Source organism: Echinops telfairi, unplaced genomic scaffold, assembly GCF_000313985.2.
Source record: "Echinops telfairi isolate 266 unplaced genomic scaffold, ASM31398v2 ScPeMD7_60;HRSCAF=208, whole genome shotgun sequence".
Taxonomy (NCBI): Eukaryota; Metazoa; Chordata; class Mammalia; order Afrosoricida; family Tenrecidae; genus Echinops; species Echinops telfairi.
In genome coordinates, this window is record NW_022103958.1 from 17418999 (window position 1) to 17436521 (window position 17523).

Below are 17523 nucleotides of genomic sequence, written 5' to 3' on the forward strand. Positions count from 1 at the left end.
AGGCTTCACCACCCATTTATCCCTCCATCTTTCAACCAGCACCACATGTGATTATCGGCCAGGCTGGCACAATTAACTAACTCAACCACAGAACTGGCCACAGTAGCAACCTCAGCACCCAGCAGCAGAAGGCCAGGGTACACGCGCACCACGGACTTCCACTCGGCCAGCCGAGAGGTGCAGTCTTGATGCATGCCACTGTATGGAGGGAGCTTAAAGTTACTTAGCAAAATCAGCCAATCACAAAACTAATGGTTGACCTCACTAATCTAAAAATACTGGAAAAGGCACATTGATAAGAGGCCAAAGCTTACTGGTAGTTACCAGGGGCAGACAAAAGGACAACAAAAGGGAAGTTAACGATGATGGGAAAACCACACTGATTAAAGGTGGGAACTCAACCAAACATTGTAAGTGCCATCAATAAGTTGCACACACGTGAAAGTTGAATTGGCGAAAGCTGTGTGATAAACCAATTTACAACTGAGGCAAAAAAATAAGGAGCAGCTGAATATGTACAACCAGTTACCTCCTGGGATTCAGTCTGTGGTTTGGAAGTGTAGGGTCATGGGACACCCACTTAACTGGTCTAATGTGTGCAGCATTTCTGTCTACTCTGAGTTTGATGCTTCCTGGCTGGGGTCTTAAAAGCTTACCAACAGCCACGTTAAGGCACAACCACTGGGCTCCATTGACCTGGAGCAGCAGAGAAAGGAGGCGGTCGGAGCAGGAGGCTGTAGAATGTATGCATGGCTAACTGTTTCCATAAACAACAGCCTCCCTCGACATGAGACCGGAAGAACTGGATGGTGCCCAGCTACTTTGAACATTTTGATCAAAGATTCCATAGAAGAATCCTGGGTAAAATGGGGGAAACACAGAACCTAATTTCAAACTCTCTTGGACTCTAGACTTTCTGGAGCCGTGGAGGGTGGATAACCCCCTGAAACTCTGGCCCGGATATGAAGCTTTTCACGGTAACCCCCTGAAGCCTCCTCACTCCAAACCAAACTCACTGCCATCGAGCTGATTCCAACTCGGGGAGACCCTGCAGGACCGAGAACGCTCCTTTTGGTTTTTCCGAGACTTTAAATCTGTACAGGAACAGACAGCCCCCTCTTTCTCCAGATTAAAAAGCTTGAGCAATCGGCTCACTTCACGAGGTCGGCCTGGAGTAGCACGCTCTTGTAAGCACCGTCTCTATGGGATCAAACTGACAAGAGCCACTCGGGAGGCCGGACAGGCACCTGTGGGGCAGTGGGCTGTGTTAACAGGAGGGACTCACACACCGAGGCTGGGAGGGGCTGCACAACGGGAAGCCCTTCAGCAGCGTCGGCCAACTGTGATGCTGAAACAGCTGGCAGGCTGCGTGCTTTGCCGCATATATTCCCAACAACAAAACAAACACCCCCGAAAAGGAGAGCAATGTTTTCGGCCAAGTCTTTGGCTACTCACACAACTAAGCTTCCCTGAGCACCAAGAGTGCAGCCCAAACGTTCTACTTTTAAAATCAGGTCACGGGTGTGGCCCAAAGCCTCTGGGCCGTTTTACTCATCGGTCGGAAACCACTGTCGCAGCAGGCGAGGATGGAGCAATGACTGTGAGGAAGTTCCCAAATCCGTGAGGCCTTCCCTGCAATGCAACGGCCAGCTTCAAAGGCAGAGGGGCCGAGGGCTGCAAGCAAAGGACGGACCACAGACTAAAAAGCAACGGCAGCGCGTGGTCACCGGCCATGGTCCCAGCCACGGTCGCCGGCCACGGAGAGGCCCAAGCAGCGGGCACCTCTACAAACGCCCAAGGACAGCAATGCTGCAAACACCTAATGGACTGCTGAGCGTGCAGACGGGGACAAAACAAGGTTCAAAATCATCCTCACAAAGCGATCTAAGTGTGCGAAAAACGGTCACAGAAAAGACTGGCAAGAAACACAGCAAAATGAGCAGCATGGCCTTTGAGCGTCGAGGCCGGACCTGGGTTTTCCGTCTCCCTGCCCCCCTCCCTGCACCCCCGCCCCCGCCGGTAGTTTCCTGGTTTCTGTCAGGGCACGTGTTCTTTTTATCACAGCAAAGAAAGCTTGCTTGACGACAGCAATGGCTCTACAGTCATCGTGGCAGTTCTCAAGGGACTGCAAGCGAGCAGCCTGTTCCTGAAGCACGCGTGCCCTGCGCACGGCTCTCGGGCTACGTTGCGCTGCGAGACCCTGGGCGGGAAAACATTCACCAATCTTGTTTGGGCGATATGAATGAGGGATGAGAAACAGAGGCTGTCTGTACTCGGCAACAAAATAAATGGGGAGATGTGAGGAGTGAGCTACAAAAATGGCGGAGTCCCTGCTCGCCAGCTACGTTCCATGAATCCAATGCCACAGTTAGCAGAGGTGGATGCTGCGCCGGAAGAATCCCACCTCCCTACCTCTTGTGCCTCTGCCTGCTCCCTCCCCTCCAGGTCTAACCAGACGCAGGCTCGAGAAGTCTTTCAAGGCCGGTGCAGAATTGCAAAGAGACAATTGATTTGGGAATTTGGGGGAAACTTAACCCCCAATGAACTGACATACTGCACTAGGCAAACTTGCTGTGCAAGACTCCTTTAAAGAGTTAAGCACAAGATGGGCACTGGGCCTCCACTCAAGTACTCCCTCGATACAAGAACACTGTGCTCTATTAAACTGGCATTCCATCATGCTCATCTTCCCGACAAGATGGCTGACGACAAATGGGTACATAAGCAAATGTGATGAAGAAAGCTGTTGGTGCCCGGTTATCAAAAGATATAGCGTCTGGGGTCTTAAAGGCTTGAAGGTAAACAAATGGCCATCTAGCTCAGAAGCAACAAAGCCCACATGGAAGCACACCAGCCTGTGTGATCACAAGGTGTCGAAGGTATTGGCTATCAGGCATCAAAGAACAAAATCCTATCATTGTGAATGAGGGGGAGTGCTGTATAGGGACCCAAAGCCTATCTGTAGGCCACTGGACATCCCCTTACAGAAGGGTCGAGGGGAGGAGACGAGCCAGTCAGGGGTACAATGTAGCAATGAAAAAACACAACTTTCCTCTAGTTCCTAATAAATGCTTCCTCCCCTCCAATATCATGATCCCAATTCTACCTTACAAATCCGGCTAGACCAGAGGATGTACACTGGTACAGATAGGAACTGGAAACACAGGGAATCCAAGACAGATGAACCCCTCAGAACCAGTGGTGAGAGTGGCGATACCAGGAGGGTGGAGGGAAGAAGGGGTAGTAAGAGGGAACCGATTACAAAAATCTCCATCTAACCTCCCTGGGAGACGGACAGCAGAGAAGTGGGTGAAGGGAGCTGTCGGACAGTGTAAGACATGAAACAATAATAATAATTTTATAAATTATCAAGGGTTCATTGGGGGGAGGGCAGGAAATAAGGAGCTGATAATAAGGCCTCAAGTACAAAGAAAACGTTTTGGGAATGATGATGGCAACAAATGTACAAATGTGATGCTTGACACAATGGATGGATGGATGGATTGTGGTACATCCATTGACACAATGGATGGATTGAGTTGAACAAGCCCCTGATAAAATGATTGGAAAAAAAAATAGTTATGCACAAAGATGTCACTTTGAGGACTAAGGTACATCTGACCATAGCCATGGTCCTGTTGCAGCCGCTGGCCGATCACTGGCCCGGTGTCCCCTCCCAGCTGCTGAGGCAGCTCTCCTCGCAGGACCTACCTTGGTTGTCCAACATGCACATGGGACCATCACGCTGGTAGTTGGCCACCCGAGCGCGGAAAGGGCAGTTGACAGGTAGCTGCAGGTAGTTGGGGCCCAGGCGGTGGCGGTGAGTGTCGGGATAGGCAAAGAGACGGCCCTGCAGGTGGAAACGAAGCCCACATGGGTCATGGGCAGCCACATGGAAAACAGGAATGGTCTAGAAGCTGCACACTGCAGGCCACAGGACACTGGTTCTCCCGGCCTACCCCTCCAGCAAGGAGCAAAGCCTTTTCTCTCTCGAGCCATGAGTGCTCTCTCACTGAGCAGCCCCTAACCATCAACACGAAAGTTATGAAGGTCCTGAATCAGAGATTCCCATCGGTCATGGCCGGTGGTAAGCCTCCTGACTTGTCTTACGGTTAGTTACCCACACAAGGTTCTATGGCTAGCCGGGCGTTGACATGACCATCTAATCATTTCAGGGGCCCTGCGACCCAAACTGATCTATGAACCTTTATCGGGTCAAAGACTTTATCACTGGCCTTGAGTCTTAAAGGGCAAGCGCACATGCCAATTATTACCAGGCCAAGTGAAAACCTGGCAAATAGGGCAGCTTGTGCAATGCTTTGTACCAAACCACTCATACCCACGTGGAGCCTCCAGCCCCACTGCTGTCAATAATCTGATGCTGACTGTGTGCCAGCACCTCCCATAATCATTTGGTCTCAGTTAATATTCAGACAGTTGGTCACGAGCCATGACTAAAGTCCACCTGCAGTTTGGAAGCTGGTTGTGTCCTTTGGCTCAAAATCAACTAACTTCTACCAACAGGATGGACAGGGACATTAGCAGCCCCAGGAGGTAGCCTCTATCAGGAAATTCACCACAGTGTTAGCTGGCAACTCTAGCCCACGTCAAGGACCGGGAACATGCACTTCGATACCACCACCCTGACACCCAGTTGGGGCTGGGCCTTCCCCGACCCTGAGCCTGCAGTGCTCCAAGGGCCTGGGTGAGAAAGACAGCAAAGCTCCCCACACAGCTCCCAGCGCAGCCTCTCCTCCAGCTCCTGGTGAGGAATGAGAGACCTGTGCCATAAGGCAGAGGGGCCAGCGCCCGGTGCCTAGCAGGTGACCTCCCTGCAGTCACTCTCGGTCCGTTTCACTGTGGCCTCACATACCACGTTGGACAGCAAAGCCGTACAGCTGACGCACGTGGCCTTGTTGGAAGAGAACACTGTCCATTTGCATACCAAACGCTGCCCTGTGAGCTACGGCCCTCATAGACGCTCAGCAGGGGCAAGTCCAGAGTTGGCCTGGCTGGCTCTCCACTTCCTATCCCTCCCCTAACAAGACAGCCCACACCTCCTCCTGGATGAACCTTGCTAAAACCTGCTCATATTATCTCTCTTTCCTACAGAAAACCACGTAAGTGAGTTCACTGGCTGCCAAATGGCCGAATGAATGCAACAGTCCTGACTGTGTGGTTCCCCAAACTCCCACAGTAACGGAAGTCCCACCTACCTGGCCGATGATGCTCTGGGGCGAACTGGGCCGGGAAGTGAGACCTGACAGAACGTACTAAAGTTCTTTCATATATTCACTCCTTTAAAACCTCAGTCCAAAATCCTGTCCAGAGAATACTTACATGTACTTTATCTACCTATCTGTAATTTACCAGCACAAGTAAAATGATTATATGGCTGATTTCCATTGGTCATTCCTTTTTCCAGACTTAGTTTGCATGAGAGGCCTGAACATATGGTTTCTCTGGTTGTAAAGAATATTAACTTGTTCCAGGGTCCTCCTCCCCTATCCAAAATCTTCAAAGTCAGTGATGCTGACTACCTCCAAGTCCCACGGAGGTCCTAGAGACTCAGATGGGCTGGATTCTTCTGAAAAGACTGGGTAACCTTGTATCTCTCAACCTATTCCTTTAATAACCAGGGTTGTGGCATTTCGGCCCAGCCCATGACAATGAAACCCCGTGGCAAATCCCAACTGCCCCTCCTCCTCCTCGCTTCAGCTCCCCTCCAACCCCCAGGCAGGGACAGGCCAGGACCTGGGCCTATGTCCCCTTGGCATCTGCTTGCACTTCTGCTGGGCCTCTGTCAGCAGCTTGGTGGCCCTTCTCTGTTTCTGACACAGGCCAATTCTGTGTCTATCGTCACCAACAGAGTCAGTGTACTTGACACATGCCAGGTCATGTGTCTCAAGACTGAAGCAAACTTCATTTGTCCCAAAGGGACAAATGTGCAAACTGCTCACTCAATCATTTAAAGCCTCCTCTGACTGTGTCTGCCCCATCTTATTTCTTTTAATCCAGGATGCGGTCTGCCCTATTACACATCTTGACACCTAGTCTTTAAAACCCATCCCTAATGTTAACTAGCTCACGAAACCTTGTCATCATCCTCCAGAGACAGGCTTCACCTTCTGGTTCCCCCAAGGCCCTGAGCCTTCCATTACGCTTACCCTGTGTTCTCGTGTCCCTTAAAACACCTGGGAGAGACGCATTCATAGTCATTAAATTGAACTAAAAACTAAGAAAAACCTACTTTCCATTAAGACCTCAGCTGTTCCCAGGATCATCGTAAAAAGGTCACTATGAAAACACAAAGGAACTTTAGCTAGTCCTCTACGGAGGCTGCCGCCAGAGTAGGAATCCGCACTCCACATAAGACCAAAGCCCACAGTCACTTTGATCCGTGGCCTTTGTCCAAAAATCCAAAGACTGAATTATTCCTTAATTAGTAAACCGGTTCTTTCCCGACTGATACCTGGTCCAAAGAATTTTTCGCTCTGTGCACGCGTGGAAGAGCACATCGGAGAGTGATGTGAAGCACAGGGGTGCTCTTGTCAGTGTGCACATACATCTGCTTCTGACAACCAGCCGCACACTGAGCGTCTGCTAAAGGGGGTGGACACCCAGGGATGGGGCCCCGGAATCCTCGCTGTCAAAAAAGGCTGAAATGGCAAATACTTTGATCTACTTATCCAGTTTTTAAAAAATCATCCCAGTTGCTTTTTACCAATGCAAGTATCCCAGGGAAGAGGACATGAATAGTTACCCTGACCAAGGCTATCATCAACAAGTTACAGTCCTTCCCCAGAGTCACACGTGAACTAATAATGCAGTGCCCCCCAAAAACCTGAGGGATTTCTGAAATACCTTTTTAAAAAGTCAATAAATGTCAAGGTCCTAACACAGTAAGGATCGGTACTGTGGAATGTGGTCCGTAACTGTCTTATTCACATCCACGCTCATCCAAGGACAGCTTCACCTCAGACCCACCAGGAACCGTGACCGGACGAATGACGGTCTGCGCGGTGGCCTGGTTCAAGCTTCCTGTGGGGAGGGTGGCTCCTGACACCTGGGCCCCCAGGCTCACCTGCAGCATCTTGTCAGGGCTGGGCTCGATGCCAGGTGGCATGTTGCTCGGGTCAAAGGCTATCTGCTCAACCTCGGCAAAGTAGTTGACGGGGTTCCGGTTTAAGACCATTTTGCCGACTGGAATAAGAGGGTAGTCCTTGTGAGGCCAAATCTGAAGGGAAGAAAAGAAAACAACGTCACACTCACAACCACTGCGGGAGAAGCAGCACTGCCCCGAGACCACCAGCATTCACGCGAACCCACGCGCGGACGGCCCGGGGAAGGAGAATTTCCTAATCCAAGAAAGCCTGTGCGGAGCTCAGCGTTGATGACGTGGCCTGCATTTTTCACAAGCGTGAACAGTAAATACCCACAAAAGTCTATCACTGGCACAGGTTCTGCAGCGGCTCAAAAGGTGCTCCTTGCTAACCGCGCTGCAGGCGCCCCAGCAGTTCCGCGTTCAGAAAGAAGGCAGTCGGAGCGAGCAGCCTGTGCCGTGTAGGAGGAAGCTGTGACCATCTGCGTCCGTGAAGATTCCACCATGGAAACTCACGGGGCAGTTCTGCTTGGTCCTGCAAGGTCACTACACATTGGAACTAACTCGAACCCAGGGGATTCGGTTGTGGTTCCCACCCCTCCAAACACCCCTGGGGCCTGGAGGTGCTGCTGAGCTCTCATCAGCGGGAAACTCCAGGAGGCTTGTCCTGGTACATTACCTTCCCGGACAGGTCAGGAAACTCCCCGTGGTACTACCGTGTTCTGCATGGAACTGCCCTCTACCTGTGGACGCTTGCGTTGTAATCAGGAAATAAGAGGTTAAAAGAGAACAAGGAGACCGTGTGGCTGCTGACCGACTCACCTTGGTGAGATCGAAGGGATTGAACGGAAAAGCTTCTGCCTGACTGAAGGTCATGACCTGGATGTAAAAGGTCCAGGAGGGGTAGGTGCCGGTGGCAATGGCATTGTAGAGATCCCGGAGGCCGTAGTCAGGGTCTTCCTGAGAAATCCTCGCTGCGTCTTCTATAGAAAGGTTTTTGATGCCCTGGTCAGTCTGCAGAAGCGAAGGAAGACACTCAAACGGAAACGTACTGGCAACGTTACAGAGCTTTGACCAGCTCTGCTGAAGGTGTGAGACTTACCACTCATGGTTCAACGGTTCCTGGAGGAAGCACGACTCTAATGGCAACTTTGTTTTCTCAACACTACCTCCTCCTCCCTTGTTCAAGTCTGACACCAACACAAACTTCTCGGGGAAGAAATTCGGGTGATAGGCTTCCTATTTAAATTGAGTCTTACCTTTCCTTTCTTATACTCCTACACGATCTGAAGTTTTACACATTGGTTACTTATCCAGGGAGCCCGCTGGCACGGTGGGTTAGGCGCTGGGCTGCTGAATGCCCCGGCTACCTCAAGGGAGAAAGATGAGGCTGGCGGCTCCCACCTTGGCAGCCCTAGAGGGGCCTCTGGAGTCAGAATGGACAGGCGGCAATGGGCCTGGGTTTTGGTTTGGTTACTTTTTCTCATAGAAAAGTTATGTCTATTTTGAAAAGAATCAAACGATTGACAAAAATTGCAAAGGGGTACTCTTTCCTAAATGATTGCCTTTTTCCCCCAGCTCAATGCAATGGCTGAGATTGTGCTCAACAGTATTCCATCCACCCCACAGAAAAGAACCTCAGCAGAATTTTTCTAACTCAACTTTCCCAGAATTAGTATTCTGACTTTCCAAACAAGCCACTGCAGGGACAGTGAATTATTTAATGTCTCTTCAGCGCAATTCTCTAACTCCCACCCAGTAACCTCTCTCTCCCTGCACGGGTCTGACAAACAAGCACTGACAGGATTTGCCTGTAGTTGCTAATTAGATTTCCAGGAGTGCTCTCCTGCTGTGTGTAAAGGAGCCCTCTTGAGAAGCAGGAGGGATCACATGACCAACAAGAGCCTCTTCTCTAGACCCAAGATCCCTGTGCAGGGACCCTCCTGGATCCAGCACTCCACTCTACCATGAGAGCAGCAGCAGCAGAACCAGGAGCCAGAGCATGGGGCCGCGTGATGGGCTCCCCAACCTGCTGAGCAAGTAAAGATGACTTTGTGCAGGAGGCTGGCTTGCAGGGTAGGGCGGAAGTTGGACTCGCTGACCCATGAGAGTGGAGCTGAGTGCCTGTGAGCGGAGGTTTCCTGGATTGGGGGCCTCTGGACACTTACCCAGTTCAGGGAGCTGGATATGCTGACCCACTGAACAAAAGCCGTATGCCCTTGGGTTGAGGCTTACAAGTGAGTGGCACGTCCTTCAGGCTTTTATCAGCAGACTTGACAGAACTTTGTGACTCTCCTGATAAACAGCGCCATCTTGAACATGCCCCACTTGTTCACTTCCTTAAAAAACCTTCTAATGGTGAATGTTGGCTGTGAGTTCTGTGTAGCCATGGCAATGGCTATTAAACTCAGAGAAGTAAACAGAGAACTTTCATGGAAGACAGGGTAGCCACTACAACCCAAAGAAATAAGTCACTCTGACAAGAGCTCTTCTATGCTAACACCATCTCGTCAACGAACCCGTGGCCACAGGAAAGCTGTGTCCCTGCAAAGAAGGATGTCCTCAGCAAAAGCCACATCTGAAAGGCTGATTCAGTTCATGCCAACGCCCTCCAAGCCAGTGCGAACATTCCAAGTCTGCCTTCTACTACACCAGAAATGAAGTAAGTCTCCTTCCTGTTGAAAACTGACGGCCGCCATTTACAGATCTCCCCGCGAGTCCACATTGCAAAAGGTCTGATTTTAACTTATTCCCAGCATTTAGGAGAGGACAAAGTCGGAACACCCCGGTGTGATGCGTCCACGTTGCTCAGAAGTGGCTCCGGGCCCTCTGCTGAACAGATCCATAAAGAACCCCATCATTGCAGACAGCGGGATTATCACCCCAATTTTACAGTGTAAAATAAACTCAAGAAACATTTAATACTATGCCCCAGGCCGAGCTAATAGAATCCAGACTGGTTGGATCTGAAGTCACAGCTTGGCTGGTTATCTGCAGGCGCATTCAGTTGGGCTCTAAATGGGGCTAGCGGGCTCCCTTTGACAGTAACCAGCCAGGAGTCAGCTGTTTCTTACAGCAGCAGTTCCTAGTTAAGATCTAAGAAACGAGAGGAGCGACAGCTGCTTGCTTACGTTGCCCAGATGAAGATTAAGGCAGAACAGAAAAAGAAACAGGGTCTTTTAGATATCAAGAGTAAGACAATTTGCCACGAGCCCATTCTCTACAGATCTGAGCAGTGTTCGGAAACAGAAGTTCTTAGGCCACCAGAAGTTTTTAACCCCCTGGAGTTCTTTCAGGGTATTAGAGTAACACCTGGCCAACATCACACCAAGAGAGGACCCTGTAGAACCCTTCAATTAATGAAAGGGTTCTCAAAGGGCTCTTAACACAGAAGGTCCCCGAGCTGGCTGGTTGGGGACAGGCATCGACGCACAGAGGGTAGTATGCCCATTGTGGGGCATGGGAGCTTCACACTGGGATCCTTCCCTGTCGTTTCTCTAATGAGTGTCACTTCATTTGTATGCTTTTTGCTACAATAAAACTCTAATCACTTTCCATACAGCCTGACGTTCCAGTGGATTATCAAACAGGAAGGAGTGGTGGGAGCCAGCATACTAGAAACGAGAGAGCTGAGAACCCCTGAATTTTCACTCTGCAGGTCAAAAGAGAGGGGAGTCCCCCCATAAGTCCCAAGTTTAAGGTTGAGGTCTTGAGCAGTCTTGGCAGTCTGGAAGACTCCGACCTAGCTCTGGGTGGTTCGGATCAGATGGAAACGTGCTACCTGCACAGCTGACCTAACGAACGATCCAGTGAACAGAACCGCAGAGACATACGAAAGTGGGGTCTGAGATAGCCTTACAGATAGCAAGACTGGTGTGAGACAGCAACACACCCATGTTGCCTTAGTCCCTCCAAGACCCCCACGGGATCTTGTCGATGGGGACAACGACAGGCTCAGGGCTAGAACAAGTAAAGCAATTGAACCATTGTCAATGGTTTGCGAGGACAGGACGCTACACGCCAACACAGAACTGGGGACTCAATTTGTGTATGGCTCTCGTAGGCTCCTTCGTCACTCCGAAGTGATTGCAGTTCTGAGGGAAATGAAATGAAGAGATTTTAAATCTGGCTGCTCCCCTAGCTATTTGTCTGTAACTCTCACCAAATGATTGGGTCGAACCGCAAACACGGTGTAGGGGACTCTGAACTGCAGGGCTGGTCAGTTTTCCCATTCCCCTGACTCTAAGAGAGCCGGTCATCTCAGGAGAAACCAAGAATCCCAGATGACCGAGAAATAGGAGCCACCAGTAGAGCCCGAGTGCGCGAGGCCCCTGTCTGAAGTGGCAGAGGCACAGAACATAGCAGCCACGTGGAAACAGAGCAGAGGGAGATGACAGAGTGGCGGCCAGATTTCCTGACCCACAGAGGCAGAGGCCAAGGGACCACCTGTCTGAGAGGCTGAGGACCGGAGAGAGACACAGGGGCTGGCTGAGGAGAGGTGGTGCTGTGGACCAAGGCTGCATCCTTACTGTTTACTCATCGTGGCTCGTGGTCACCTGTGACTCCCCTAATAAGCCCTCTGAATTGGGACTATCGTCTGAGTGCTGTGTGGCCATTTCAACACGCTACGGAACCCTGCAGGTCAGTGGAGTGCCCTGGGAGGAACATTCGACTTCAGGATGATCGAGGGTCCGAGCATGTCTGCCTCTGCCCAATGGTGGGGAGTTGATTCTCCTCCTCCGTGTAGCCGGGGAGGTGAGATGTGGACCCTGTAACATGTCCTCACCACCGGCTCCAGCACGATCTAATTAATGTAACCAGACCCTCTTGCTGTACAGGATTACACCCACCCATCGAAGAGTTACGATTCCACACATCTGTGGAAGAGACAGATGCAATCCTTTACCAGTAAGAGCCCAGTGGGAGAAGGCTCACTCTTTACCGCATTCCCCGGGGAGAGGGAGTGGGAGAGGGCGCCCTGCATCCACCCACCCCAGAGACAACAAGTACCTTATAATGGAATTTGCAGTAAACTGCCTCTCCATTTGCATTAACCAGTTTGAAAGTGTGTGAGCCGTATCCATTCATGTGCCGATGTCCGTCGGGAATCCCCCGGTCGCTGAACAGGAAGGACACCTGAGGAACAGAAAGAACCACGGCCCCCAGCCGGTGTCAGTGTACAGCAAAACACCCCGCTCCCGTCAACCGCTCCGTGTATGGGGCGTGAATTCTGTCAGTAAAACTGCTCTCAAGTCAAGAGAGCCACTGGAAAATAGCAACAGAAATGTAATAAAATAAAATGCCTCAGCTTCTTAAGACAGTTCTAACTAAGACAGTTCTGGGAAACCCCTTACTGGCATGGGACATGGGTGCCAATCACCCAGGGGTGGTGTGGGAGGGGCCCTCCTGACTATTTCCTGTGCAGAGGCAGAGGAATTTTAAAGCTGGGTCATACAGAAGCCATTAATAGCATGACTCCAGATTCTACTGAGGAACGCTAAGGCAAATGTGAAAGCTCGTCAGACTTGATATTCAAAAGATCACTTCAGTAGAAAATGATGCACACTGTTTTCCTCCTCTCCACCTGCCCCCAGGCCACAAGATGTGCCTCTACTCGAAACTTGGATCCGTAACATTTTTTAAATGTGACCTGTTTCTGACTTGTATCTCGCCATCAATTAGAGGGCAGGAAGGGGGTTATCAAAACCGGCCATGATAAAACTCTTCATGATCAAGGGTTCTGAAGAGGAAACCACAGACCAGTTTCAATGCAATAGCCAAGCCAGAGGAGGGGACACCCAGGGAAACCGCAGCGCCCCACCTGGTGCAGAGACTCGGGGCGCAGGCTCCAGAAGTCCCACACCATGTCGGGGTCCTTCAGGTGCGTCTGAGGGTTTCTCTTCTGGCTGTGGATGAAGGACGGGAACTACATGGGGAAAGAGAACAAGGAGGAATGGAGGGACGCCAGGCAACGCGTCCTGCCGCGCCCGGTCCAGCCCAGCCAATGCAAATTCAGCTCTCCGCAGATGTCAGCCTAATACAGAATACTTGAAATCAATTCAAATGAACAAAATATTTACAGAGAGAAAAGTACTGTAAGTACCAATAAAGCATCCCTGATGAAGAAAATGGGGGTGTTGTTTCCAACAAGATCCCAGTTACCATCTTCCGTATAGAATTTCACGGCAAAACCCCGAGGGTCTCGCACGGTGTCAGCTGAGCCCGATTCTCCGGCTGGCAGATGCAAACAGGAAAACACAGTATTAGTCACGACTACATTCATCCAAGAAGCACAGCACCAGATACACTGGTATCTATCCTTTCCATCTACTTTCCCGAAGTAAATTAGGGATTTAGGTGCCGGAACCATTATTTCTACCACCCACCAACTGATGCAATCTACAAATTAAACAAAAGAATGGACTGAGAGTGATGAGAGAAGCTATGTAAAAGTCACTATCAAAAACACTCGTTTCAAATAAGAAGCTAGTTTGGTTTAAACAGGTAATTAAAATAGCGGAAGGGAACAACTAGAAATACTCAAGAAGTGTTAACTCATTAATTAAATATTAAGAGGATGAACCGAAATCTAGGTTCTCGTTCTTAATTTCATTTATTTTCGCATTCTACAGTATTTTTAAAATGCAAAAGCACAGAATGATGCAGTCGAAGCCCAGTACTATGGAGTGCTGCCGCTGCTGCTGACTGTTGTTGCCGGTGCTCTCCAGCCCTTTCGGACTCACAGCAACCCCATGAGACACAGGACAGCTGCCCGCCGGGGTTTCTCAGCTGTACTCTTCGTGGGAGCAGATGACCAGGTCTTCCTGCCCCTTGCAGCCACTGGACTGAGTTAAACGTCAATCTTCCCATTGGTAGCCCAGCACTTAACCATGGTGCCACCAGGGCTGAAAACCCACTGTCAGTGATTCTGATCCACAGGGACCCTGTAACTTTTTCCTGGGATTAAGTGATTAAGTCTTGAGTTTATCAAGGAATACCTATCCCACCAAGGTAACGGACTTACCGACAGTCGAGAAGCGAACTGCAATGGGCGTCCTCTTGCCAATATGCTCAAACACCTTTGCCTTGGAATATCTCGTGATGTCATGTGTGACCTCAAAGTAGCCAAAGGCCCCTAGAGAGAAAGACGGGAAAACCGGCACCGTGAGAGACTATTCGGCCTTCACCGCTCTTCTGGTGTCCGGGTGACTACGGAGAGAAATGGGAGGCGCTGCCAGTAGTGTGCTGGGGGAGGGGAGTCGTCCACACCCAAAGCGGTGGAGAAATGTACAAATGTGCTTGACATAAGGGACGATGTATGGATTGTGTCAAGAGTTGTACGAGCCCCAATAAAGTGATTTTTACAAAAAAGATGCAAAGCCTGTGAGTATTCGGTGCTCACCCAAGCCCTGCAGGGCTGCAGCCAGGGTAAGAGTGAGGCTGGGAGTGGGTCAGCAAAGGCTGGCCCCAAGGCTGACCAAAGGGCATGGGCCACGGGGTCGTGCAGCACAGGTGGGATCTAGCAGAGAAGTGGATGAGCAGGATGGAGAAGAGCCACAGTGCAAGGGAGCAAAGAACCGTCTAGACCAGGGGTCTGCAAACTTCTGACAGGAGAGCCAATCCTGTCCCTCACGACAGTTTAAAGGTCATTCAGGAGCCATACTATGTTTTTACCAATGAAGTCACCACTGTCTCAATAACATCCTGTAAATGAAGCTATGGTTGTTTTACTTTCATTTTCAATTTCACTTCCGAGCCACAAGTATGTTCTGAAAGAGCCGCAATCTGCCGCCCCGGTCCAGCCCTTCGTTACAGACGCCAGGGCATCCAACACCACACTGAGCAGTCCGCAAAGACCTGGTCAGAGTGACAGAAATGCTGGGGAGAACTCTTACGTAGGAAGCAGAGATGAAGAAGTGGTGGTGGCGGTGCTGTCTCCGACCCACTGGGACCCTGTGTACCCCAGGGCACAACCCTGCCCGCTCCTGCACCATCAGCACCGTTGTGTGCCCACGGGTCAGCCCCCCTGGTTGAGGGCCGCCCTCTTGTTCACTGCCCTTCTGCGTCACCAACCAGGGCGCCCTTCTCCAGGGACTGGAGATTAGGGCGCCCGAACTGGAAGGCCAACTAAAAAGATTTAGACGAATTGTCGTTCTTCCTCTCCCTGGAGATGCTCTAATGTCTGGATTGAGTTGCTTTGGTGGGAAACAGAAAGGTTACTCCCCAGGAAGTCCCCCCAGAATATATGCCTAACCTAGAGCACTGACTACACACTTGGAAGGCAACTGCTTCAAGGTTATCTGACTGAAGGGCATCAGCCATCTGGAGCAGTCAGACTCTTACTGTCTGTCCCACCCTCAGCAGGGCCCACTCCTTCTGATAGGATAATGGATGGTTCCCCTGAAGGAGAGCCCAAAGACACTAAGGTCAAGCCAGCTCACCTTGCTACGTGTATGCCCATCTTGAGTCCGCCCATCTTGTTACCTGTACGCCTTCCTGTCATGTGTATGCCTCTAGTGCCTCCCCTTCCTACTGAGTGTATACCCCTACCTCTGGTCTACTGTACAACCCCTTCCTGTTACGCATGGGGTTACCTGTAATTAGGGGCTAGGACGCCCTGAGTGTAGATAAGCCCTGGTTGGAAATATATTCTCTGTGTCTCTGCGTGGATCTGGCTGCTCAGATCATGGCCGTCCCGAAGGTGAGCAAGTGCATGCTTTATCTTGTCTGATGTCTCTTTAATTTTACCCCTCAATTACACAGCGGCCCCTTGGATCCCCACTTTGATTGTGGGGGCTGGTACCCCACAGCTTCTACCATCAGTGCAAGACGCGAGTTTTACAGACGTATTGGAGGAAAGAGAAGGGAACCACCCCAAACCAGCCACCCTCCCATAACTATCTCAACTGTATGCTCTTGGTTTCGGTATTTGTATCTGATAAGTGCAACACTTAAACCTAGTTACAGTTACAGTGTGTACAGTGTGTACTGTGCGGGTTTCCTCGCTGAACTAGACAATGGAAATAACTTCCATGATAACAATTTTTATTTCTAATAAAATAACGTCATACTGCATGCAGGGCAATAACCCTTGCTGTCGAGCTGGTGCTGGCTCACAGCAACCCTGCAGGGCACAGTAGAAGAACCCGGAGCCTTTCCAAGGGTGTGGTCTTCACAGCCACACACGGGCACCTCTTGCCCCTGCGGAGCTGACGGTGGGTTTGAACTGCTGGGCTTGCAGTTTGCAGCTGGGCACTTTCCCACCACAGCCAAGGCAATGCCCTCACTGAGTTGCTAACTCTCCTCTGGGTGGGCAGTCTTCCTTCCCCCCGGGGGAAGGGGACCCAGCGTGTCTATCACAGGAAATAGTTGTGGCACTGGTTCTACAAAACGATGTTTCACAACCAAGGGCCCAGCCTCACCTGCTCCTTTAGCGTGCACGACTCGCTCGGGGATTCTCTCTCGGTCAAAGTGAGCCATCTCATCGGTGAACACCACATCCTGGACCAGCATGGGCCCCCGCCGCCCCACGGTGAGGGAGTTGAGCTTGTCTCCCACGGGGTTGCCAGCTCCGGTGGTCAGGACTTCGGCTTTCTAAGGGTACACACGGGAACAGAGCACAGGAGTCGATTCAAAGGGCCCCCGAATGTGGGCAGCACACATCGTTCCGCGAGGTTTACCTGGGACTCTTCTTCCACTTCCCATTTCCAACCGTTTGAACTTCTACAAGTGGTACCACTGAAATGTATCTCCAGATCTCAGACGCCCTTGATACATCTCCACACGGACCCAAGAAGAAACCTGAAGACAGGACTGAGTAACCTACAGGGTGCAGCCCTTCCTGAGAGACACCAATGACAGCCAGGAGCCTCCAGACAGGGGTCCCCCCAAAAGGAGCACACGTACTTTGCTCTGAAGGAATCAACAGTGTCAAGATCGTCTCCTCACCCAGCCACCTGCTGGCTACAGCTTTGCACAGAACTTACAAATGCGTCGTTACTGGTGCAAATGTTACAACAGCTCATCCTCCACAACAGGCCGCCCCCCGAGGAACATCGGCCCAGTCCAGACCCCCACGATGAAGTGAACGGTAGTACATGGAGTCACAGCAGCTCTTTGGGGTTTCCCAGTGCATTTTAAAGTTAGGGTTTCGTGATATTGTAGCCTATTAAACGCGGAACAGCATTACAAAATCAGTATGAAAAACTGTGAGAATTACCAAAATGTGACTCCGAGAAGAGACAGCGGCTCAAGATGGCAGCCATCGTGGGTGCCCCAATTTACGAAAACTGATTTGCAGCCTTAAAATAGAGCGTGGACCTAAGATCTGTCATAAAAATGACTGTGAGTGGAACTCACGGTTCCAGGGGAGCGGTGGCCCCAGGAGCCCTATCAGTGCGAGCTGAACTCACTCCACGTCA

General features: G+C 50.8%; 1 protein-coding gene across 1 annotated transcript in view; it reads right to left on the reverse strand.

Moving 5' to 3' along the window:
* CAT (catalase) overlaps nt 1–17523 on the reverse strand; it is a 42058-nt gene that overhangs the window by 11756 nt on the left and 12779 nt on the right. Inside the window, exons 2-9 of the mRNA XM_004708283.2 lie at nt 16525–16696; nt 14127–14237; nt 13206–13336; nt 12924–13028; nt 12113–12238; nt 7925–8116; nt 7085–7237; nt 3712–3850 (exon numbers count right to left, since the gene is read on the reverse strand). Of these exons, the coding sequence (XP_004708340.1) occupies nt 3712–3850; nt 7085–7237; nt 7925–8116; nt 12113–12238; nt 12924–13028; nt 13206–13336; nt 14127–14237; nt 16525–16696 (1129 nt within the window). The remainder of the gene's footprint in view (nt 1–3711; nt 3851–7084; nt 7238–7924; nt 8117–12112; nt 12239–12923; nt 13029–13205; nt 13337–14126; nt 14238–16524; nt 16697–17523) is intronic.